This window comes from Malus domestica, chromosome 17 (assembly GCF_042453785.1).
Source record: "Malus domestica chromosome 17, GDT2T_hap1".
NCBI lineage: Eukaryota > Viridiplantae > Streptophyta > Magnoliopsida > Rosales > Rosaceae > Malus > Malus domestica.
Window position 1 is genome coordinate 1,960,495 of NC_091677.1, and position 26,791 is coordinate 1,987,285.

General features: G+C 35.2%; 2 protein-coding genes across 12 annotated transcripts in view; one reads left to right on the plus strand and one right to left on the minus strand.

Annotated features, from left to right (window-relative positions):
* LOC103432026 (protein CONTINUOUS VASCULAR RING 1-like) overlaps positions 1–21,306 on the minus strand; it is a 39,316-nt gene extending 18,010 nt beyond the window's left edge. For all 3 annotated transcript variants that reach the window (XR_011578270.1, XR_011578269.1, XM_070817485.1), the window contains exon 1: positions 21,141–21,306. Coding sequence is in view for 1 of the 3 variants with exons in the window: in XM_070817485.1 (XP_070673586.1) it covers positions 21,141–21,266 (126 nt within the window). In the remaining 2 variants the exon portion in view is untranslated. The remainder of the gene's footprint in view (positions 1–21,140) is intronic.
* On the plus strand, positions 3,045–14,131 carry LOC108172942 (MLO-like protein 2). 9 transcript variants are annotated; one of them, XM_070817476.1, is made up of 12 exons: positions 3,045–3,680; positions 3,831–3,944; positions 4,521–4,585; positions 5,450–5,549; positions 6,364–6,657; positions 7,054–7,254; positions 7,622–7,672; positions 7,816–7,952; positions 9,564–9,659; positions 10,247–10,306; positions 11,019–11,111; positions 12,769–13,631. In XM_070817476.1, exons 3-5 carry the CDS (start codon positions 4,557–4,559, stop codon positions 6,625–6,627), a joined length of 393 nt encoding a protein of 130 aa, XP_070673577.1. In that variant the 5' UTR covers positions 3,045–3,680; positions 3,831–3,944; positions 4,521–4,556; the 3' UTR covers positions 6,628–6,657; positions 7,054–7,254; positions 7,622–7,672; positions 7,816–7,952; positions 9,564–9,659; positions 10,247–10,306; positions 11,019–11,111; positions 12,769–13,631. The 9 variants fall into 9 exon arrangements, with proteins under 9 accessions (XP_070673577.1, XP_070673578.1, XP_070673579.1 ...); XM_070817477.1 differs by having other exon boundaries at positions 11,031–11,111; XM_070817478.1 differs by having other exon boundaries at positions 7,625–7,672.
* Positions 21,307–26,791: the final 5,485 nt, after the last annotated feature.

A 26,791-nucleotide genomic window follows, 5' to 3' on the forward strand; every position in this document is an offset into this window, starting at 1 on the left:
ATAAGTGCCTCGTGGTGTAAGAAGCATGGGATGATGACGATGATGGTGATGACGGATACGATTATGCCCCTGCAGCATACATAGAAGGTGATGGCGATGACGATGATTCAAATTATGACTATGCTCCAGCAACATCTATGGAAGGTGATCATGACGACAACGATGATGGTGGTTATGATTATGCACCTGCTGCATACGAAATTAGTAGTTTATTTTCATGTTTTTATGCCGGCTAACTAGCTTTGATGAATTGAGGAATTATAACGTGCTAGTAGGATTGCTCGATCCCTTCGAAATATTTTGTTAATGGTCGAACTATTTACGAAGTACGTTCAATTTAAGCCAATCAGTTGTTGTCTCTAATAACATTAATATATGGTTAAATGGAGCAAAATTGTGCAAGGTTAACTTGTTATTATTAGGATATACTGTTTCTTTCCTAGCATACTAAAAAGTACCACAATATATATGAAGAGGAAGATAACAGAATTCTTAGAGACTAATTAGTGGTCATGGGAGTGCAGAGATTTGTCAGTTTGTCAGATACACGGCTTGATACAACAAGTGTCATAATACAATTGGCTTAAAACTTTTTTAAAAAAAAAAAATTCAACTAATTGTATTATAACACTAGGCATATCGGGCCGTGTTTCTTGCATTTTGAAAAATTTCTCATATAAGTGGGCTCATTAAAAGTGTTATAAGCACGTTGTACTAATTAATAAGTTATTCTGGAATGATTAAACCCCAATTAATAAGAAAATTAAGAAGAAGAAACAAAGTAGCCACTTACTAGGAGAATTTTTTTTTTATGACGGAAACATAGATGGTACACCACGTATTTTTATAGAAGCGATAGAAAATATAAGTTATTAACTTTTTAACACACATCCCACTATTTGTATAATGACACATAGTATACCACTTCGTATACTAATTATACTGAAAAATCTCTCACTTACTAGCAAAGGCAAGGAGAAAGCATAAGGTCGAATATTGAATTGGGATGTGAGTGGAGTACACATAGGCGTTCTTGTAAATACATGAGTGCCATTTATCTCGATCGTATTCATGTATGAATCTTTTGCAAAACTTCGATCTTAGACGTTCAATTATCAGATAGTGGCATCGTGGTTCTTCACTGGAAACGTCCTTCCCTTAGTTTTTTTTTTCAAAAAGCGGCTCCTGCTTTTCTTTTTCACTTTGTTTTTGCTTTTTTTTTTAAAAAAAAAAAGTAGCTCCTGAAAAATTCACCGTCCTATTATGTGGAAAAACAGCTCCTATTTTACGTTCAATAAGAATTAGTTTAATCATTGATTAACATTTATTAATTTTAGATTTTACTTAAATAACATAGTTTATCTATTTATTATAAGAAAATGTTAAGGAAACTCTCTTAAAAATGAGACTCTCTATGGATTTTCCGCCATCTCATGTTTTTTGCACAATATTTTATTATGTTGGCACGAAAATTGTGTAAAAAACATGAACGACGGAAAGTTTATGAAGACCCCACTTTGAGAGTCTTCTTAGCATTTCTTTATTATATAATCGTTATATTACTGAATTTGGTTAAACTTTAGGGAAAGGGATCCGCTTCGATCTGTTCCACAAAATCCTTCTCATCAACTATCCAGGCATTTGAACTTTGATCCAACGGCTACAAACAGGGGCCCACTTTAAAAGTTATAATAATTTTAGCCATTAAATCAAATTTTAAGGGTCTGAATTGTTTGATTGGGAGGATTCGGTGGAAGGGATCCGGAGGATCCCTTTCCAAATTTTAGTATAAATTGATCTTTAAGGAGTAATATCCAAAATGAAAGATTTAAATTACGAGATTGCAAAATAAAAAACAAAACAAAAACATAGAGCGAAAAAATTTAAATGAGAATGCAACCAATATTGGTTCGGAATTAATGTAAGAGGAAATAGCCTTTTCCTTAACGTGAATAAAGCATCTTTCAGAGTTTCCAAGAGTCTTTTGGATAGTATTTTGTTCTTTAGGGTTCCTTTCTTAATTTCTTTTTTCCTCTCTCTTTCCATGCACCTCTCCGGATCCCTTCCTCCAAAGTTTACGGATCAAGTGATCCGAACCTTTAAAATTTAATCCAGTTAAAAACAGAGAAGTTAGTAAACACTTTTAACAGTTACAATAATTTTTTACTGTTAGATCAAATTTCAAGGACCCGAATCACTTGATATATGAACTTTGGAGGAAGAGATCCGGAGAGGATCCCCTTCCTTCTCAAGTCACTAACTAAACATTATTATATCATAAACTTTTGTTTTTGTCAATTGAAGGATCTTGACTTGGGTTTAGGTATCTCAGTGTCATCGATTCAGCGACACAAACACAACCACTGCCATATTTTTCAGTCTTAATCTAAACCACTGCAGTGCCATAAGGGTGGATACCGCCATACAGCCCACAAAGCTTCCTCTTCATCCTCCTTCAAGTCAAAACTTTGGAATTCTATGGATGAAGTGATTGTTACGACCACGAAGAAACGACGACTCCCAATAACAGTACATGATCATGAACCTCTGGGCCTAGCGCATTTACGTCTTTCCTTGTCTCTTGATACTCTCCCTGCAGGCCGTCATATTCTGCCTCACTCACGACAGCGTCACTCTCAACCTCGACCACGTCCTCATAATCTCCCAGTACTTCTCCAGCGGCAGCCACAGGATCCAGCGGTCAGTGACAGTCAGTGGATGATGATCCTCTTGCGGGCCTTTGCATATCCTTCGCATGTCTTTCTTTGTCTCCTGATCATCAATCCACTTTCTCAGGCCACATTCAGCCGGATGCGTTGGCCTTTACCATTTGGAGAGAGCGAAAGGCTAATCAATTAATCCCCTTCTCCTGATTTTCCTGAGACATTGAAGAGGACATGGGTTAATTAGTGTGTGACAAACATATGAAGGAAAATATGCATGATTTAGATCTTTGATGAGGCAGGACCAAGCCATGATGCATCTATGATAATCATCCCAGTAATCAAAACAGAATTACTACAGATGACAGAAATGGAAATGTAAGATTAATAGGAATATATTACTTTAGTCTAAAGAAAGCATTGCAATTGACACTGTTCCTTACTGTTCATGGCTACAGTCAATTGTTTGCCACTTGATTTCACCTTATTTACAAGGAACCCATCAGATTTGGGCTGGGTTGGAAGGGTAATTATTAGAACTTAGAAGGGTAAATTTGTCCGTAGGTTCACTGCCTTTGACTTCTTCTTGCTTTCTCTTCATTTCCCTCAACCTGTAGCCCCAGCGCCGCTCACCCCCATTCTTCTTCATCTTTTCTAAAACCTAGCCGTCCCTCCATCTCTCTCAACCCTAAACCATCTTCCCCTTCTCCGTAAAACCCAGAGGCCGAGAGGCCTGAGTCCACATCACAACTCGCCACTCCGGCGAGCCTCAACTCCATCAAACAACCACTAGCTCCCTGGACTCCCCTTTCTTTTCTCTGTAAACACCGAGGCGCACCAACGCCTCCATTTTCCGGCAAAACATGACTACAGCACCACCATCACTCGCTCCATCTCACAGAACCACTATCACTCACTCTGTTCTGCTCAGGAGACACATGCGAGGCCTTTCACTGTGCACTGGCTCCTGCCACTGTTCGTCGACTTCTCCTACGAGACTCACCTCTCCTGACCTCGGTAAGCCACCCTTACACTCCTCCCTTATATTTTCAATTTGGGACTCGAATTCAAGCTTACATGTCTTTTAGTTTTTCATGCTTCTTTCATCCAATCATCATAGCCCTTTCCTCTCTGTCTCTTTATAAACAATTTCCAATTGGTTTTTAGAGAGAGAAAGTGGCAGCAGCAGCAGTGGGAAGGAATAAGGACTATTCTTGTCTCTGTGATCGTCTCTGCCCTTCGAAGCTCTAGGGTTTGGCTTTGGCTCTGTTAGTTGTTGAGGTAGTTATTAATCCGTACTTTGATTGTAATTTTTTTTTTCAGTATTCAGTAAGTTTGATCAAATGCGTTTCTTTGGACTTGCATAAGTTATGTATAAAATTGCTTTAATCATCTATTGGGTTCCTTTTGTATTATTGAGTTTTGGGTTTTGCTAGAAATTGTATAAAATTTGACCAAATTGCATAAATTATTGAGCTTTTGTTTGGTATTTTTATGGCTACTATGCTAATTAGTTCATACCCAAAAAGGAGCAGAGAATTAACTGTTCTAATCAGTAATTCCCCACTCTGAGAACTTGAGACCTTGGCTTGGACTGATATGCATTTCCAATGTTTTAGATTACATTGATCTGTATTATTTTAAAGTATATATAAAGATTAGTTTTTAGGTGTATGCACTAAATATTGGATATATGGTATTTTCAGGTTCTTTGACATCCAATTGCATATAATCTCAATTTTCTCATGCAATTTTTGTCTGAGCTTCGGAATCGTTGAAAAATTTGTCTAAATAATTAATTGATTGAAATGGTTGTTAGTAATGAATGAGGTGTTTACTGTTTTTTGGTGTGTACAGAGCGAAAGATATGTTGTTAACAAGGGCAAAAACAAGATGCAGTTTGCTGCATATAGAAAACAGAGGTTAGTTTGATTCCAACTCCTTTTCTTAGTTTATTTGAATCAGAAATTGGTAAGTTCAAGTCCAATTTGATGATTTCTGGCAGATTCTTTAATCAGTGATTTTCTTAACCCTGATTACACGTATGAATCCTATTTGATAATGAAATAACATAGTTATTTTAGTTAGAGTAAGGATTAAAAGCTTTCTTTTATCTGTCCAATTTTTCCAAACTTAATAAATTAGGTTAGTTTTTAATACCTTTTTTATACTGCTCAATAAAAAATTTGTTAATCATTTTATTACATATAAAATAAATTTTTTCCTTTTTACATTGCATTTTAAATCTTTGCAAATAACTTGATTCAATATTGTCATATGGTATACATATTTCTATGCTAATGAGCGTATCCAATTTAGTTTAGTTGAATCAAATGTTGATAAACTTGAGTCCAATTCGGTCATTGGCTGCCAAACTCTAAGATCACTAATTTTGGCAATCCTAATGACACACATCAATCCCAATTAACAATGAAATCACATGGTTGTCATACTTATAGTAAAAACTAAGAGTTCTTTCATCTCTCCAGTTGTCCAAAGTTAACAAATTAAATTAGTTTTCTATACCTTTTTCATGCTGATTGGCTAAGAATGTGTGTATCATTTTCATACATGCCAAATAAGATTTCTGCTTTTTGTAATCCATTTCTAATCTTTATAAATTAATTGATTTAGTATTGTTATATAGTATATAAATTGGCATGTTAAGTGTATCAGTTTGTTGTTTTAACAGTTTTATTTTTTAATTAATCACTTTCCTTTCTGTTATATCTTTGCATTTTAAATTGAAGTTATTTACTAGAGTAATTATGTTTGTTTGATTGTAGGAAAAGCAATGAAGAAGAATTGAATTATTCTATTGCAGAGCTCAGGATAAACTACGCTTCTTTACCAGAAAAATTTACGAAATCAGAGTTGAATAAGATGGTAAGTAGGTTTGGTATTCAATGTGGCTATGTTTAGTTAATTTCTGTAGAGTATTAAATGCTTGAATACAAAGACTTTTGGCCTTCTTTGATGTCATAATTTTTGTTCCATCTTCTTTCGAATTTCTGTGCAAATATTTTTGAAGCCCAAGTGATTCAGATTTCAAATTTATGTGTACATTGATAAGTGTGGGTGTAGACACCCAATATGATTCTTACATGGTGTTGCTATGTGGATTTTGACGGAATTATATTGGGGATTGTCCAAATTTTGGTTTAGCTGCAGATGAAGCAAGATCAAAAGGTTATAAATTAGAGGTATAATTAAATTTTTATATTTGATGCATCGTTGGATTAATGAATACAGTAGGAACATTGACTTGGAGTATGTGCTTTCGTTCATTTTTTAGAATGGAAAACTGAATTTTGTGTTTTTATGAGTGTGTATATACTCAGTACTTATTTTAATTACAGTGGAAGTGATTGAAAATTATCGAGAATTAGTAAAGTTTACACACCGAAAGAAATAGATCGAAAATAGCATTATTTAGTAGTAAGGAAAATTAGGATTTCAATTAAAGGATGGCAGGAGGAGGAGGAGGAAGACCTTTGGGGCAAACACCAACTTGGGCAGTTGTCGATATTTGTTTTCATTTGGTTTTGGTTTTGATCCACATCAAATATTTCATTCATTTAATTGGAAAGGTTTCCTTTCACACGTAATTGGGTTAATTTCATCTTATCAAGTCACTTTCGGGTTTATTATGAATGCGAAATGAATTATTTTGATTAAATTTGAATTGCAATCCTTGCAGTGGTTGACAAAGAGAAACAAAAGAGCTCTCTATGAAGCTCTTGAGAATATGCTATTAGGGCTCCTATCTTTGCTTCTAACAGTAGGACAAGACCGCATTTCAGATATGTGTACATCGAAGGCTGTTGAAGCGACTTGGCATCCATGCAATAGTAAGCAAGATATCAAATCAGACAAAGGCAAAGATAAGAGTGGTGCTTCAGATGACAACTCCCGCAGATGGCTTCCCTCAGCCTTGGATTCCAGTGGGGGGTGGCCGATGTGAGCTGCTGGATATGACAAATGTGCAACCAAGGTGCACTGAATTGTCCATGCTTTTAGTTTTATAAAATATGACAAGTTAATATACATGTTTTCTTTGTTTTTTGACCTATAGAAATGAAACTGAATGTGATTTTGCAAATTATTCATCTGCACTGGTTCATTTTAGGACATGACTCCATTTGTGTCGCCTTTGTAATGCATCTTTTCGTGCCAATTATTCACGTCTATTATGGCTAATAGTTTCAAAACCCGCAGCGAAGCGCGGGCATTTTTTCTAGCTTTAGTCTAAAGAAGGCTTTTCAATTGCACTATTCAAATGAATAGTAACTTGGAGTGGATTTTGAGTTATTTACAAAATTACCATCATCTCTTCACCGCAAATTGAAAATTTCGATTTATTTACAAAATTACCACTGCTTTTGCACAGTTTAAGAGCGCCCACGCGTCAATCATCGTGGATTGCTCTGCTTCGACTACGTTTCCGTCCGTTTCCATCGCCATTTCTTTCCCTCTTTTTCTCTCCCGACTCTCTCTCACGCCCGCTCACCATCTCACTCCAGGCAATACATACATGAACTCGATGAGAAGCCACCATCTCTTATCTACAAAGCGAAGAACTCAGCAGATTGTATGTTACTCCTCCCCAATATTTTCTGTATGTTTTCTTCAATTATTTGTTTTTGGGTTTGTTTCTTTCCCGAGAATAAGAAGAAAGAAACAGGAAAAATTAATATTGGGTAGTTAATTTATCTTGGAGTGTTATATTTATTCAAGACATCAGGGGAATTAGGTACATAATTGATTGATTACCTGAGTAAATTTCTTTGATTTTTTCTGAAAGAATTTGTTTTTTTTTTCTGGGATTTTGATGTTTTCTTCAATTTTACCACTTTGGTCGTGGCTTCCACTCAAATGTTAATGTAATTTAATTTTTTTGGGTATTATAGCAAATTATATATATAGTTTGCCGTTATAGTTTGGTCCTTTTTATGCAGTAGATTGTAGAAAAATGATCAAAAACAGCTTCAAGCAAGCACATGAGTTTGGTAAGTTTTGGTGTTCATATGCTGAATTTGTTTATGCTTTGTGTATTGTCTATTCAATTTATATCAGTTTCAGAATTTATAATTGTGATGTTTATAAGTCTACGGAGTAAGTTGCATAATTGTGCGGCATCTTTTATATGCAGAGAAGAGACGCGCTGAATCTCACTCCGCCATTCGCCCCTCCGTCCTCTCATGATCTCTCACACCCTCTCTCTAATTTCAGAACAATATTAAGCAGCTTGAGCTCTCTTTGCATTGAATCAATGGCAGTCATCTAGAGGTGATTTTTCTTTGCCTTTTTGTTGGGTTAGTGAATTTTTAGCTTAATTTGGGTAGTGTCGGTTCCGTTTTGGCTTAATTTCGATTTTCAACTCTAATAAAATATTGGTTTTAGGGATTTCTTCTTTGTGATCATCGTCATGTTTGATTGGTGATTTAGCGTGTGGATTGTCTACTTCTTTGATAAAAACTCACACCGTTGGGACTAATATAGGTTTCTCATATTTTCTTGCACCATTTGTGAGGGATTTAATTTTCCTTTTCTGGGTTTTCTTATACTCAAGGTATGATTTACATTCTGGAATTCATGGTTCAATTGGAAACCACGATGACATATCAACGTGTGTTGGACCCTCGATTTTGTATTATTTACATTCCTGCCATTGCCAAAAAGCATGGGCTGCAGAGACAAAGAGAGGGAGATAGGCGGGGGATGGCAGGGAGGGGAAGGGAGAGGGAGGAGTGAAGTGGCCATAAAAAGGGGTTATGGTTGATTTTTTCTCCTCAAATCAAGGGTTGGTGTCGGGATTGAGGGATGTGTCAAAATTGCCAATAGAAGCCTAAATTAATGGGTAGCTGTCGGTGATTGAGAGATTGAGAGGGAGAAAATTGGGGGAGGTTGTCACTGACCCGATGGAGTGAGGGATTTTGTGAGGATTACACTGACTTATTGACTAACAACACAAGACAAGACATGCTTCCGGTAAACCGCCTCCGTCGTTTTCCTCTTCTCACCTCCATCTACCTCCTCTCCCCTTCTTCGTCTCTCTCCTCCTCCTCCTCTCTCTCTCTCTCTCTATGGAATCGATCGATCTTCGAAGAGGATAAAAAGATCTGAAATGGTGTGTTTCTTCTACTGTGATTCTGTGTTTTTAATTTTTCTGGGTTTGGCTTCTTCTGTTATTCCACTACTAATTTACAAAAATAATGAATTTTGTACATTTTGTTTTTATTTTACTTTTTGTTATATTTCATTGCAATATCAAATAAAGTTGGTATTTAAAATCTCACTGCAATTTTTTTTGTTATATTGTTGGTGGGTATCTTTAATTATGCCCTGAGGGAGGAAGGCAAAGAGAGGACAGACCTGGGTTTGGGGCATAAAAGGGATCTTTAGATTTCTGTAAAAGTACTTTGTGCCTTTTTGCTATTGGTGATGAGTGTTCATGAATATTTATGCTTTAATATAGCTGTTACAGGAGCAAGTTGTTTAGTTAAAATCCTAAGAAGATTAGGGTAAAACATTCTGGCTGTCTCATTATTGATAGTCTGAATTTCTGCAATCTCTGAGATATATTTGGGATAGTTTTATAGTGATATACGTCAAGGTTCAAGAAACAGTTTGCTGCACTGCATTATAGGAGTATCTGGTTGATGAAAATTTTCTGATTTAAGCATTTAGCTCCTCGACTGCATTAAATCAGTATTTAAAGAAATTTTTGTATGAGAATGCATTGATAGAATTTTTTTTGCCCAAAAATCAACTCACGGAGCTTCCTGTGAGTTAGTCTTAGCTTTTGATTTAATTTTTTTTAGAATTATTATCATTTTTTTTTCTCTGCTGCTATTTTGGATCTTTTTTATGATTTTTATGCGATGTTCATCTGTGTAGGCACTCAAATTAGTGTTTTGGAGTGCATCTTGACCAGACCACCACAAAAGAGAAAATGGAAACCAAAATCAGAGCCATCAAAACAAACAAATGCTGGTATGTCCTATAAAGGGTTGGTTTGTGTACTTTCAAAGAATATATGGAAGAAGAGAATATTGATCATGGTGTAGAATGTGATGGTAATGTGGTTGAAAAAGATAAAATGTTGCACGAAAAGATCTCGGAGCTCATTGACGAAAATATGCAGCACCGGGCGGAGTTGATAAGGAGAAACAGGGAGAATAGTGAAACAATTGAGTGACTTTTATCCCAGGTGCATAAGTTAACGGATGAGAACAAAATTTTGAGGATTAATCTGGGAATCCATAAGGATACTACTGATCGTACAATTGCAATCCATAAGGATGCTACTGATTATACAATTACAAGGCAAAACAAGCCTCAGTTTTCAAAGTCTAAGTCCATGGGGCCATCTTTCCCTGGAAGGCTCACTGGATGCCTAGAACTTGATCTTAATTAGCTACTTTTCAACTTTAGTAGGTAGAGTTATAAGTTTTCAAATGTATCTGTTTATATGCTTTCATAATACATGTGAAGATTCCGAGTCAATTATAACATATTTCAATTTTTAATTTTATGAGTATAGAAAAGGAACTGAATGCTTCGTTATTTTGATCTTGCAGCTGAAGCCAAGTCTGGATAGAGAGAAAGATCTGATGGCAGGAATCATGGACTTGATGAAGGTGAGGTTAACAAAGTGCGCTTTAGCACCAAGATTGGAATATGGGTGCTGTGAGTTTTGTTTTGTTGTGATTTTCTATAATCTAGATGCTGAAATACTTGGAGTTGGAATTAATAAGAATTGATTGAACATGGATTTTTTATTAGATTGGTATGGCTGACATAGTTAAGAAGTAGTTAAGATGCAGTGATTAGGGAATTTCTTTAACTGAACATATTTGTTTTCGTGAGGTAGATAGAATCCTCTGTAATTTAATTAATTAGATTGAAATTTGGGGTCTGGATTCTTAAACTATGGTGGTTAATGTCGCTTTTTTGGTGAATTTTTCAAGTGGGGAAAAAGAGGTGGGTGTGGGATTTATATTGTTATTCTCAGTTGGTATATAAATATTTGGGTGTGCAAGAAATGGTTACCATACAAGAAATACAAGAACTAATCTGGAAGTTAATTTTGTTATTCTCTGTTAAATTACTCATCTGGAAGTTAATTTTGTTCAAATACCAAGTATTGTTCTTCAATTAAAGATTTCTGGGTTTTTTTGTTTCTTCTTTTCTGTTAAATTACTCATCTAAAAGTTAATTTTGTTCAAAAACTTACTGTTCTTCAATTAATCTTACAATAAATCATATGAGAACGTGGCACATTGGTGTTCGATGAAATGTGTCTGAGAATCTGTCAGTATAAAGTATTATAATTCTGAATCTCCTCTTCAGCTCCGGCCACAGGTGCGCGAAGGCGATATGGTCCTGGTTAACAGTTCGGAAGCTCTGGTGATTCTAATTGAGAAAGACGTCAATAACAACAAGGTAATGGAATTCAATGTTTTGTGTTTGTTATAGAGGCATATTTGCAACAGTGTAGCAGATAATAATTCTAGATAGTCTGTCCAGATAGCATAGATATATTGTGTTTCATGATGCATATGGCTGAAGCAGTTTTGGCTATTTTTTGGATTGCTCATTAATTTTTTTGCTGGCCTTGGCTGGTACAAATATATATAAGAAGTACTATCCTTTTGTCAACTTTTACTCGGGTCAAATTGAGGATGCATTTGTACTCATGCGGCATTGGGGTAAAGTGCATGTACTTTGTTTTCTGTTGTATTTTTTCATCTAAGGTATAACGTTTTGTTGTTTGTTGGAAGGAATATTAAAACACATCCACACCCTACTTTGTCTATTTGTTCTAAAGTATCTCATGCTGGTTTTAGAATTCTCCTGACTTTCTAACTCAAATTTGTGCCAAGAGAACCCAACTAAAGTGGTTCGCTGCTCCATGTATGAAGTATTAGTGAATTATTTGTAATTTTACAAAATGAAACGAAAATTTTTGTGTTGTAAGCATACGTATTGAAATTTGTGTTATAAATTTTTTTGATAAGAAACAGATGTAAATTAGAATCATACTAATATAGGTATGCTATATGCATAACTTTGATAGTCCCATAAGTTCAGAATTAATCTTTAGTGTCATTAAAAAATTTACGTAAATTTATGTACATAAATTTGATAGCACCATAAATTTGGGGTGCTGTTATATTTAGTACAGCCAATATGATGTCTTTCAGGTGTTAATTTTTATTTTTTTTATTTTTTTGGGGATTTGGTTAAAGTAGTGATTACGCAATGAAAGCTGATGACACACAAATGACACATGTAGTTGGGAATTTGTGAGTTACATGCAAAGCTCATGGAAAGTAAGCTTTTGTACTGTGTCTAATGACATAATCAAGAAGTTGTCCACCTAATGTTGACTCTACAACGATAGTCAAAGAACATTGTAGTCACATACAGTGAGAGGAATTTCAAAGTAAGTTGTTAATGTCTAAACTAAGTCTATGTTGAAATTTCAAAGTAAAACATTTATTTCATTGCTTCGTTTTTGGTATAAAAAATATTTATTGTTGAATAAGGATCCCTTTATATGGATTGTTGACATATGTAAGAAATTGTTTCTGTCCTAACATATTAATTTCGCTCAATACTAATGTCATAACTGAAATTTTATAGAAATGGTGTAATTGGTCAATCTGAAATTTCGAATTTTAGCCGATGAATGAACTCTTACATGATTGCTAATGCATAATACACATATTTTTTGGTTGTTAGATTTTGTTTTTATTTCATTTTTTGGTATATGCAATTGTTGGTTTTGCAAGGGACTGACCTTTAACTCATGTAGTTTTACCTTTTTTGGTGTCAGAGTATGGGTTGGTTTTAGGTATTTGTGCGTTATTTGTTTTCAATAATCAGATTTCATTATTGGTTTATCGGTAATTAAAAGTTTCATCCTTTTAAATTTTATTATGGATAAGTGACTACAATTATAAGTATCAACCATTTATCCTCATTCATATTCAAATATAATATGGATAAGTGAAAAGAGTCATGAGTATCAACGCATGCCTGAATAGCGTCCATAATGGCTGCCTTTGTCACATTATGATTTATGTTTTTGCTATAGTTGTGAACACAGAAAATTCCTGAAACGAAAGAGACAAGAACAACGTGGACAAACAAATATTTTGTATTTGATGGTTTTGGGTTACAATCTCTCTCTATCTTGATCCTCTGATTCGATCTCCGTAAGGTGTGTATTTGTGGATGTGTGATTGATCCAAAGGGCCGTTGGGCTTGATCTAAGGATGAACGTTCTTCAAGGGTCGTGGGCTTGATCTTTGAAGGTGGATTTTGAGCGGGTCTTCAAGGAGCCGTTGGGGCTTGATCTTGAGGATGAGCGTTTCTTCAAGGGCTTTTGGGCTTGATCTTGAAGGTTGATGGATGAACGGATCTTCAAGGGCTTTTGGGCTTGATCTTGAAGAACAGTTGGATGTGTGGATTTGTTGCTGTTGTTGATCCAAAGGGCCGTTGGGGCTTGATCTTAGGATGAATGGGTGATGAATGATGAACACTTTCTTCAAGGGCCGTCGGGGCTTGATCTTGAGTTGGTGATTGTTGATCCAAGGGCCGTCGGAGCTTGATCTTGGAAGAACGATGAACGAAGAACGAAGAAGGCTCTCTTGATTCTTCGGGAACTTGGATGCTTGAGAGCTTCGGAGTTTCAGAGCTTCAGAGCTTCAAGGTGTAATATGAATTCCCCCCTCAAATGAATGAAATGGGCTTGTATTTATAGAATTTTCCAAGGCCTAATTTTGAATATAATATCCCAGATGAAATAAGTCGTTTCTGCCAGGTGTTGACACGTGTCTTATTTGATGACTTTTCCAACTCATTTCAATTTTCGTTGAGTCACATGCTACGTGTAAAATTTATGCAATACATGAGCGTTGACACTTTGATTTATCGGTCAACATTTATTTACCGAAATTTCGATGTCTACAATAGTGTCGAAGATGTCCGGTCTCAGAAAAAGTGAACAACCATGCTCTCCATCATCGAATAATGCACACCATGCTGCATATTTTTTTGTTTTAACATCTGTGCTTGACGACTTACCTGCTCAAACACCGCTTTTTCTGTGTTTTACTAATTGCTAAGTGAGATATGTAGGTTGCAGGGCATATATTTTGCGGTCTTAACTGCAGGGGCAAAATGTGTAAACAGCAGCTTGCTTCTGTTTCTTCAGTTTTGTATGGAAACAGACTTTCTGCTTATTTTTGCGTTTGAATAGTTGTGGTTACAAAATTAGCTACTTGAACAAGTCCTCAACACTTTATTTATGTTTTCAATTACCAGTTGAAATGGCTGCCTACATTGTAGGACACATTAGATGTGTGAACTACATTTTTGTTCTGTTTCTAAAGGAAACAGAACTTTTTGGGTAACCATTTCTTTCTAATAAAAAACGTTCAGTTTCTTCCTACTCATTGTACAATGTGTTTATATGCCAACTCACTTGAATGTATATAAAAACAAAACTACTTATCTTATTGATCTCATTCACTCATTCATCCCTTTGTATGTTCATAATTGTGTTGAATTTATTCAACTTAAATGTGTTTTATTCATCCGATTATTCTTGAAACAGTTGGTTCCCGGTGCAACGCGCGGGCCTAATATCTAGTATATACCTAAATTACTAATCACAAGTTTGCCAATTGAATCACCATAAATCAAGAACAAACTAATATTCACCATTAAACGTGTTTATGGAAAACTGACGTATTTGCAGAAACACTAACCTGTAGAACTCGATATGGAAGACGAAGCCATCGCAGCTTGTTGATCTAATAACCTTCTCCTCTTTAGCAAACACAAGTGCTTTCCAAACAATAGGTATTTGGTACAAAAGAAGCAGACATTGCAAGAGCAGTGATTATGATTATATATATATATATGGTCGTTCTAATCATTCCCCTATTAGAATTCTTATAGAACTCGAACAAGTAATCCATATTACAAGTGACTCTTAAAAGATAAAGTACAGAGATAAGTCCCTCAACAACAAGGACTTGTACTTATAATCCTACAAGAAAAAGGATTTCACTAAGCTTATCAACAGGACTATTCCATTCAAAAGATTTATACTACTCGGCTCTTTCAATTCATACTCATACTATTACATTCTCCCACTTGAGTATGACATATGATTAACAGCCTTATAAATCATGGAAGTGATCACTAAGTCCATACCAACAGAAAACTTATCTTCACATTCGACGTTACTCAAGCACTTCAAAGCATGGAACTCATAAGTCTCCTTTGTCCATCACAAAATTAACTTAAGAATCACAGCATGCCTAAATTGCTCTCTGTGTTCATGTGAACGTATATATTCAGTAATGTCAAAATAATTACTCCCACTTTTCCAATATAACCTCAACACAAAAATTGTCAAGACATCAGTTAATGATCAAAACTTATTAACTGCAACCATCTTATATCAGAACAGCATATTCAATAGTTCAAAAAAGGTATTCTGCAACAAAATCACAAAGTGACTTTCTAGCAAACCAAACTATCAAATAAAATATGTTCTCTGGTACAATTGATCACAAAGTTTGAAAATTGAACCCTTAATGAGAACCAAAACTAACACTAACAACTAGATAAGCATAACTAAGCCAACTAGACTACCTTAGTTCTGGGAATCTTCAAGCTCATCGTTGCCATGTTCTAACTGAACAAAAGCAACTATCTTCAAGCCTTTAAACAGTGCACTCCCACTTATCTAGGCCATACTTAACACAACCAAGTTAAGTACAAGTTAGTAGCAACTATATTAACTAAAAATCATTCCAATACAATGAATGACTAATCAGAATCCATATGGAAACCAAATTCGTTTCCTTTTGAATGCTAACATAATAGGATTCTTCTCATTACTTAAACAAATTAAGTAACACAAATAATTTAACCAATTGCTTCAATAAAACCATAAACTGGTTTTTAAGCATCTTGATGAATTATAATGGCCGGCTTAAATACTCTTAGCCTTATGCTTACATTCGAATATATGATTCTCCCACTTAAGCATAAGCAGAATGTACTACACAGCCGATAAAGAAACCGGAGATATGAACCAATTGGTTCCCGATTCCTCACCAATTGCATAATCTCAGTTTAGTCATATACACCTAAACCATTATGCAAACAGTCTATGTATCAAAAGATAGTCACAATCCATTTGGAAAAACTTATCTCACATAAACCCAAAATCACTAGTTTCAACAATGATCAAAATCAGAATAGTAAGCACAATATTTTTTGCATTCAATTTGATCCTAACTAGTTCAATATCCATCGAGCAAGATCAACTAAAAATTGATAATGTTTGGACATAGAAGCACAAGTTATCTTGATTAAAACGAGATAATCAAGATCTCAACTTTTCAACAATATGATTTACATATAATAATTCTTTAACAAGATCGACATGTATCATAATTCAATCTAGTCCAAAAATCAATTGCAAAAATACTAATTGACGCTTCAAAATCTCAAACAATTCCAATCAATGGAAAACCCATAAGTTGTCAAAATTTCAAAATTAAATTCTTATGAACTTTGAGATCGCATCAGATATGAATTAAAGGATACATACCAATTAATCAGCAAATTTTCATTAAGAGAAGCGGAAGCAAACGAGAAACGAAAATTCCAGACCAAATCTTGCCAATCGATGAGTTCCACTATCACAGCGAAATAGAATGCATTCTTGCCAACAAGGCTTCACCAAAACAATTTATATCATTCCATACAAGGTATAAATACAAGAGCCTTCACATGTTTTCGGTTATACACTGCAAAGATTGACATTTATCGAATCCAAATTCCAAACTCCACCATTCATATATACGGCAACACTCCTAAAACATATTATATGTAGTCTAACCAAAACTGGGGATATGAATTGAACTTTTTTTTTTTTTTAATAATTCAAAACAGACCAATGCATGTAATTATATGTACCATAAATACAAACAATGGCATCCAAATTCCATTAGTTTAATATTAGAACCGCTTGTTCATTAAGCATACTTGTCCAGACAATATCAATTCATGGAGTTCTCGTGTAGTCATATTGATTCCATTCCAAATTGATATTCATCATATATGTCCCAAAACAAACAGACAAAAGAGAACGATAGGTGCTATATATGAACAAGTTTTATCCTCCACCAAGACTAATTTAATCATAACCATAGACTCTTTAATGAAAAATAAAGAGTATACATAGACTAAATGCTACATTAACTTATTTATGCAGCAAAAGATGATTTCAGACATCCCACATAATTACAAGTTGGCATCCATAAGGATTTCGAGTTTAATCATGCCCTCACAGTATGTAATTAAACAGGCATACTCGAAATAGCAAAAGCCCTAATTCATCATGCTCAAACTCATCACACTATAATCATGCATATAAGAGAACAATTAACCATGCATGATAACATGAATTAAGTTACCTGAATGCATCGTTGGATCCATATTCGTCAACCCGATTGCAATTCCTCGGCTTCAAATAAATGAAACAAATTATCCATCAATGCTCGAGACCCAACCACGCGGATTTCCATCACTCCAAATTCCCATGGACCTCGTACCATTGCAGATTATCGAAGTGAATTGCCATTGTTACAGACGCGCCGATCCAAAATCATCGCCAAAGTTATCAGCCAGAATCCCGTCAGCACCAATTCCCAGAAAAAGACAATTCTCATTCAGATTTCAATAAAACAAAAGAAACAAGATGAACTTTGTTCAATGGTTCTCATTCATAATACAAGTTTATTCATTATACTGATAATACAAGGAGGATTAATAAACCAAAATTATCTCAATCTACAAACATCATAACCAACTGCAGCGGAAGCAATACTAATGCAACTTAAATGTGACATTAGTTAGAAAAGAACGGTTTGGATTCAACAATATTCAATTGCAGGTGTTATTTCAATATCGCTGTCAAATTCCAATATTTCCGATCTACAACTAATTATTTAAGCGGAGTTTGAAGAACATACCTTTAACATAATGTTAATGGGGTTGTCGTGATCAAGAGATAGACGAAGCAAAAACTTCTTAATCGTAAGAACTTTCAGTGAAAGCAAGAAAGAAAAGAAAAAGAAGAAACCCAGATAGAAGAAACCGAAAACCCAGAAAATAACAGTCGAAAAATTTAAAATAAAAGGAAACCTTCTAACGGCTCTTTCGCCCTTTCCCTTTTTTATTTATTTTATTTTTTTTTAAACGGTGTCGTTTCTTAAGTTCTTTCTGGGTTCAAAAACCGGGAATTTATGTGAAATTTGATCTTGAACAAGATTTATGATTTCAATGGTCAAAATTTAATTGGCTCTGATACCACATGTAAGATTAATAGGAATATATATATACCTAAATTACTAATCACAAGTTTGCCAATTGAATCACCATAAATCAAGAACAAACTAATATTCACCATTAAACGTGTTTATGGAAAACTGACGTATTTGCAGAAACACTAACCTGTAGAACTCGATATGGAAGACGAAGCCATCGCAGCTTGTTGATCTAATAACCTTCTCCTCTTTAGCAAACACAAGTGCTTTCCAAACAATAGGTATTTGGTACAAAAGAAGCAGACATTGCAAGAGCAGTGATTATGATTATATATATATATATGGTCGTTCTAATCATTCCCCTATTAGAATTCTTATAGAACTCGAACAAGTAATCCATATTACAAGTGACTCTTAAAAGATAAAGTACAGAGATAAGTCCCTCAACAACAAGGACTTGTACTTATAATCCTACAAGAAAAAGGATTTCACTAAGCTTATCAACAGGACTATTCCATTCAAAAGATTTATACTACTCGGCTCTTTCAATTCATACTCATACTATTACAGGAAAAAGGCAAAAATTTTGAAGTGAGAGCATCTTCTGTCTATATTAAGTCACACCCAGATCGATTCTATGGTGAGGCACAATCAAGCCGGTGATGCATAGTCATCATCAGCTCATCCTCATCATCACATATCCGAGTTTATGGACTACAGATCACTGCCAGCTTCACCATCAGCAACTCAATATTTCATACTTCTTTCAGATTCTTATGATTTTTCCACTAAGTAATTGTTTTGAATTTTGAAGATATATTGCATCCTGGAACATTTCAACATTACAAAAACCGATATAAGAAACGCTTCTAATGACCCACTCGAATTCGCAAAAATACTTGCCCTCCAAGTGCACCCAACGTTTTCTAGTCAAATGCACGTTCTCATTTTACCAGCGTAACCATACTTAATAGTCAATGCTGGACATTACATAATCAAGTTACTTTTAACCATACTTAAACAGAGTACATACCGCATATATGATAAATACAATTTCATGGAGATAAAAGCAACTCTTTTCCATCTCTAGTTTAATCTATCATTTTCAGGTTTGGGACATGGTAGGTAAATTCAAGCTAGGGGATCAAGTCTATTCATCCCTAAGCTTACTCACCAGTTCCCTCCCATATGGATAGATTTGGTCTGATAACATCCTTGGTGTTGACCAGGAACACATCACCAATGTAATGATGGTTCGTGGGAACATAAACACAACACAACTCTTCATCTCCAGAATAGCTCTTCAAAATAATTTTGGGGACAAGGAGAAATAAAGTCACCATTACAAACAGTCTGAAAAACCAATTACGTTTAAATGCACAACCTGTACAACATCATTTCATCTGTTGTGTTCTTGTTTTTCACAATGAAAAGTTATTAGCATACCTGAAGGACAACGGATGAAGTGATGAACCCGAATGCATGTTCACAAATCCAGGACCTAATATGTATATGGAAGATGAAAGGTCAGTTATACATTGTACAACCAAAACAAAGCAGAATCACTGATAACGTATGTTTTGACTGTAAACCAGGCATTATATAATGAATGTGAAAGAAGCATGTAGTGTCATATGCAGCATTACGGGTATATTTCTTGTCTAAATCCAACATTGACCATACCATATGTGATGCAGGAGCCAAGTTAATAAATTAGAGTCCTAGTGTCTGATGTACTAAATGCAGTTTACACATGTACTCTGCAGGTTCATTGTCTTTGAGTCTCTCTATGTTACAAGCATCAATGTATTAGGTGTTCATAAATTAGTCTTTAGAATTCCGAGTATATTAATGTGAATCTGTCCAGGTCCATGTACAAATTAGCTTATAAAAGGAGCTACTTTGTAAGCTTTTGGATTTCCGGCTTATGTGTGAAGCACAGGTTGACTTGGAGTGATTCCAAATTTCCAAGTCGACTTCGGTGTGATGCCAGAATTTGTCCAATTGCTCTAGTGGAGTGATTCCAATGCACCTTTGGCATGATGCCAAAGGCTAGAGTGATTCCGGATCTCTCTTTCGTTCCCATCTCTTCTTATTGTTACATACTCTAGATAAGATATATGGTCAATAGTGCAATCAAAAACCTTTTTCTAAGAATAAGACAATTAAGCATCCAAGTTAAAGAAAATCAAACCCCTAGCTTCACCAGCATCTGGATTTCTTTTCTCTAAGGATTGAAACAGTCTTTACTGAATTCGGATTATCGCACCAAAATTTGTGTCTAGGATTAGATGAAGAGAGAAAACGGACTAGATACTTAGCTCAGCAACATCATACTCCAAGACCAATAACTAATGCAAGTTGGAATGTACCAATCAAATAATGGGGTTTAAGGAATGCATTTCAGAATACTTCATACCAAAAATGTTGATTCCAAGTTGAGCATGTATTGGAGAGAAGAAGCTATCCACAAAGTGAATAAACCACCACGCAATATAGAAAGTGATCGCTATTGGAAATAGGACACACTGCAATGGAACAAAGAGTGAGCAGCTAATATGATATATATGAGCAAAAAGCAATCTCGAAGAAAGAGAAGGAAGCCTTGATCTCATTAGCTACCGCATTAAACATGCATCAAGAAAAATCCACACACACCTGACACATTAGCGTAAAATTACATGAAATTGGCTCAGTCTAAAACTTATAAGAGGCTAAGTTGTACATTTGTTGAATTCATCTAGCGAGGGCTATTTCTCTATCTTATCCAAGTATTTCTTTGCCTGTAAGAAAAATACTAGAGTTCAAACAAATGATATACTTCTGCTTTCAGAAAGAGAGAAAAATAGATTACAAATACATGGCAACGATCTAAGTTTAAGTTCCTATCTAAAGCATTCCATCTTTCAGCATACCTCATGGCTCAACCTAATAAATTTAACAACTACTCTCAGCTCTAAATCTTAAGAATAATCAGGAATCCAACAACTTTAATTCGCAACCTATGCAAAAACTTTCAGCTTTTCCATCGAATTTTCCTCCATTTTCTCAGCAACCAAACACAACACTAACACACAAAGCAATGAAATTTGAAACAGAAATCGAAACTCACCTCGTGGCCTGTGTGGTGGGAGGAGGAGGAAGATGAGGAGGGTTTGGACGATGCCTCTTCGTCGCCGGAGTCGGCCACCGGAATGAGAAGCTCACAATCTCGCGGTACTCTGTCTTTGCTCGCCATTCCTTTGTATTTTTGGCATTTCAAATATTTTGTTTTTATTTAATTAAATTTAATTATTATTTTAATTGGGTGAGGATAGTTAATCATGTTGTAAACATTCCTAGAATAAGTATGATTGTGTAAATCATAGATTAGATTTGATTCTAGTTATCCTTTCCTATTACAACTTGTATTACTTGGAGGAGAAGGAATATCTTCTCTCCCTTTACTACTATAAATAAAGGCACAATGTAGGAGGGATAACAACACACACATTCCCCTACAATTCTACAAACACACATCTCTCTTCTCTCTCCCACTGCCGCCGGCCCTCTCTATTTTGTTAGATAAAAATAGACCACAACAAATCCTGTTTTTCAATTATTTAAAAATATAATAATATAGCGGAGATTATAACGTGCATGTGAGGACTTGAAAGAAATGTTATGTTTTGTTGTACCGCTAATTAAACAATGCGCTGATTAATTAACGTTTAATCTTCAACAGGATCCTTTCTAGATTTTTTTTATGAGAATCATGAAAATTCGTGAATCTTATCTGTTTATTGTAAATCGTGATGTTAGTTTTTATTAGATAATGTTTGTGTTTAATTTTAAATAAAATATTTAAAATGATTTCTGACCGCACAATGCTACGATAAATAGACATGGTTCATGGATTCCTGAAATTCTCAAAAAGAGAATCCGAGAACAACCACATATAATAGATAAGCAGTGATGTTAGGTAGACTAAATTTGTAGATTAAATTTACAAATTAAATACTGTGTCACCAATAAAAAATAAGTACGTTAATTAACAGTTAAGTAATAATCTAATCATTAACTTCTATATCATTTAGTTTATAAATTTTTATTTACAAATTTAACCTTTTTAATATTAGTCACAAACAAGAGTGATAAAAAGAAAAAACTTAAATGTGAAAGGATAAAGGATAATTAAAAACCATTATTTAAATAATGGGCGCTTGCGTTTGATTTTTTTCAGGAGTTTGACAGGTTGAATGGGAGTGGGTGGCAATGTTTGGTGGGATCTAACTTCGATTTCTTCCCTCATTCACTGGGGCTTTCATATATTTTCTCCGGAGACCATAATTTCCTTTTCTTCAAGGCTGCATTATATTGGCTTCTTTTTTGTTGACCGCACTGTTTCAGTTTTTCTACAGTGGAAAGCCCTTTTTGTCCATGTTGGCCACGAGTTTTTCATTGTTAATTTCTGCTGTATTGTTGGATAACAATTCAGAAATAAATAAAAAATAATAGAAATAGCATAACTTGAAATACTTTATTGATAAAAAATACTTACTTACACAGAATGAAATAATAGGAATAAATATAAAAATTGAATTGATACTAACTTGATCAACCATAGGTAGAGGCTAGCGCAAAAGTTATGTCATTCGAATAGTATTTCCGTCTCACTCTTGTGATTGTGGTTCTACAATGTCTGCTCAACCAAGGTACAACTACCTAATTCTATAACCCGCACTAGATTATAAAATTCTAGCGAATTGTTTTGTGTGTTTACCCTCTGGAAAATTTGGTACGGAAGAGAAAGAGGAAGAAAAAATAATCTCACTTGGAAACTGTGATTGCAAATATATAGGTTGTTTCACACCCCTTCAAATACATGTTCAGCGTATTTGAAAATACACAACTCTTTCTAAGAGCTGTGTCTCTTAATCAAACGTTTCTTAATTAATATGTTAATTAAAAAACTTAATCTGAAATTAAAATTAATGAACTTGGATTAAATTTAAATTCCAAGATTTTTGTCTTGATTAATTAATATTAATTGTATTAGGTTAAATTATATAAACCTAATCTCACAACCATAAGATCCAAACCTTCGATCTATTTCTAAATTATCCAAGTCCTAATCACTGGAACAAATGACCAGACCTATATAAATGCTAATGGGAACTAAAGGTTCCCCGATGTGGCTTCTTGTTCGCTTTACCTTTTGCTTCATCCGTGCTTTTCATGTCTTCCTTTCGCCCTCTGTTTTTCTTGAATCCTCCGTTGCTCTCGAATTCCTTCGTTCCTTATTTCACAAAATATTCACCAAACAGATCCTGATTTTCGTTTTTTAAGGGATTTTGTTTGCGCTCTCCGTTTTGAGGGAAGTTGTGTTCCTCTGTAAAGCTAGCTGTAGAACTAGGGTTCTGGGAGTTTTGTGGAAAGTCATGAAATTCGTTTCTAGGGTTCTTAAACTTGCATTGGCGGGCCAAAACTTCATAGTATTTGTTTCTTTTGCCGTTTAGGATTCCAGAGTTGTCGCCGGATTTCTGGCGAATATGTAGCGCAGTTTGGGAGCGGGCTGTCTTTAGATCATTGTGAAACAAATTTTATTGAACTCAGGTACATTTTATAATAGCTGTATTTAAGTTTTTATTTTGGATTTGTGGTGAGCTGCAGTTCTTTGTCAAGGCTTTCGTGCTTAAAAGGGCATTTTGCGTTTTGCTACCTCAGTTCATAAATCTTAGATTTGGCAGCAATTGGAACACTACTGTTATTTTTTGGGTATGTCATATGTCCTTCCATTTTTTCCCCAATTTGAGTAAGTATTTGTAGTTGTTGGATTGAAACGTGTTTGTAATTTTTTAGAAGAAAGGAGTGAAATGACTCCAATTTTAGGAAGTTTATGCTTTTGGTTTGTATGAGAAAGAGAGAACACGAAGTGGGAGAGGAAGATACAAAATAGTAAGTTTAATTGTAATTTTTTTTTTATATACTGTTAGTGGAGGAACCCATCTGGTAGGTGCAAGGTATAAAATATCGATGATATCAGAAATATTGGTAGTTTAAAAATACGGAAATATTGGGATATTATCGATATCAATAAAAATTGAATAAAAACCAAGGAAATTGTAAGAAAAACTTGGAAATTTTTATTGAAACTTTGGAAAATGTTTATTTAGTCAATTATCTATTAGTTTATCAAAAAAAATTAGAAAGAAATGCATTACATGATGGATTTAACTGATTTAAGTTGATTATACAGCGAGCTAGCAAACACTGTAAATGTAGAAAATATGTAGTAATTAATGAAAAAAAAAATTAAACACATCATAATCATTTATATATAATGATTTACTACAATATTTTACACTTTATACATTGCATGGTAAGATACATGAGTGATTTAAAATATTGATGAAACCACCATTACTTTTTATCTAGTCAAAAGTTGTAAAAATTGTAAAAGTTGTCAAGAGTCAGAGACATGGTTTTGAATTATTTGAATGCTGTTTTTTTTCTCACACGCCACCACACACACAGTCAGAGACTCTCACACGCCACCACACATGCACACAGAGATCGAGAGCCCACACACGCACACAGAGACCTCAGTCTCTCGATCCTTCTCTCTTCTCCCTTCTCCCTTCTCCCTTCTCCCACACACACACACAGATATCTCGATCCTTCTATCTTCTCCCTTCTCCCACACACACGCCAAGGTTCTAAAAAACGCTAGGCGCTAGTCGGACAGTGGGCTAGCACCTAGCACCTAGGCGGCTAGACGGAGTCTAGGCAAACGCCTAGGTGGCCTGGGCGGATTTAGGTAAATTTCTTATATATTATATGAATTAATTAAATTTATTATATCAGATATAAACAATTATTGAATAATATGTTATTTTTTATAGAAGAACATACATATATGAATGTTTTATGTACATGTATAATATGCTTACCTAGAAAAAAAATATCTAAATAATTTATAATTTATGTAACATTTATATATATATCCCAAACTTTTTAAATATATAAAAAACCCACGCAAGTGGGTGTGGGTGGTTTCAATTAAAACCATATGATGACCCTTGTCCACCTTACCTGTTCACATCATTCACATCACCCAAGGCCATTGTCCACCTTACCTCTTTCTTCTTCTTTTCCCTTTCAGAATCTCAAAGATTTATTTCTCTCTCTCTCTTCGCACTCCCTCTTCCCTCAGACATCTCGATCCTTCTTCCTCCATTTCCTTGTTTCTTCTCCGATTCTCCCCCTCATCTCTTCTCTGCAACTCACCTTCCCAGAGCAGACAGACAGACACACACCCCACTTCCCCATGTTTGCCCCTTCCCCAATCCCTCGAACCTTCTCCCTCATTCCTCTCCTTGTTTCTTCTCTCCCCATCTCTGCAACTCTCATTCCCGGAGCACAGACACACCACACCCACCCCCATTATGACCTCCACCACAGTGGCGCACACTCTGGCGAGCACCATCACCACCTATGGACCGTTCCTCCTCCCTTTTTCACCTTACGGCGGCGGCGAGCACCATTAGCCTAAACTTTAGGCTGTATGAGGCGGAGGATCCATCAAACCCGAGCGGGTTTTGGGATCCAGAGAGAGGATTGCAGAAAGAGGAGCAGATCTTGGCAGCTGCGACGACGGAGCCTCGGCTGCCGTTGCGACGACGGAGAGAGAGAGAGAGCGATATTATCGATAATAATGATAAAATCGCGATATTATCGATAATAACGATAAAATCGCGATATTATCGATATTATCACGATAATCAAGTGGAACACTGTGAAAATATCACTGTTGCAAAAAAACGATATTATCGGCGATATTTCGCCGATAATATCGATATTTTAAACGTTGATCATGTATAGCGAATTTTCAAGTTTAGTACATGAACAACATAAATCAGGTGATGTGGAGCTTGTGTGTCTGTTGAGCTTCACATACTTGCTCTGATATCATAAAAAAGTTGAAGTTCAACCGTAAAATCAAATGACAATATGAAGAGTAGCCTAATTACTAAGCATCTTTAAAGGAAATCCCTATTAGGGATTTCCACCATCACTTTGAGTAGTCATTTAAGGACTTAAAGGAATATTTATGTCCCTAAAGGAACATTACCTTCAATGGAAGAGTCCTTATAATAGAATACCTAAATTTGAAGTTTTTATGATTTGATGTGATAATTTGATTAGGTGCACATTTCTTGTTGGATAATGCTTGGGTACTCACTGGAAAATACCCAAAAAACTGACTCTTTGAAATGGCCCAATTAGAATATTACACCTATAATGTCCAAACAATAGATATGCTCATACACAAACACCCCTCTTCCTCCTCACGGTCAACCCATCTCTTCTCCGTTTGCTCTGATCGTTTCTCTCTGACAACCCCAACCCTAATTACTTTCCGCCTCCGATTCTAATTTTTCCGGCAACTGCGAATAGACAGCCTCCCTCGATGGACGTTGTCGTTCCCCGCTAGCCTTAACCTGCTGCTCCCCGATGGACGCCCTTGATTTACTCAATCTTCTGTTGTGTGGTCAGAATCCCGATCTTCAAGCCATGGTCAGAAAGCTGCAGTGGTGGAGGCGCTGGGGTCCTAGGGATGAAGATGGGGATGTTTGGATGAGTTACTAGCATTTGGTTTTTTTTTTTTTTCTTTTTTGAACAGAATTATTAGCGTTGTTTGATTACGTGTTTTATATAACTTGAACTTTAACTGGTGTCTTATTTACATTGGGCCACTTCAAAGAGTCAGTATTTTGTGTA

What these genes read in the sequence shown, in the direction of transcription:
- LOC108172942 (XM_070817476.1), top strand. Translation starts at nt 4,557, where the DNA reads ATGCAGTTTGCTGCATATAGAAAACAGAG. An exon ending in GCTGCATATAGAAAACAGAG is followed by an intron (nt 4,586 to 5,449) that starts GTTAGTTTGATT and finishes GTTTGATTGTAG; the next exon opens with GAAAAGCAATGAAGAAGAAT. An exon ending in AATCAGAGTTGAATAAGATG is followed by an intron (nt 5,550 to 6,363) that starts GTAAGTAGGTTT and finishes CAATCCTTGCAG; the next exon opens with TGGTTGACAAAGAGAAACAA.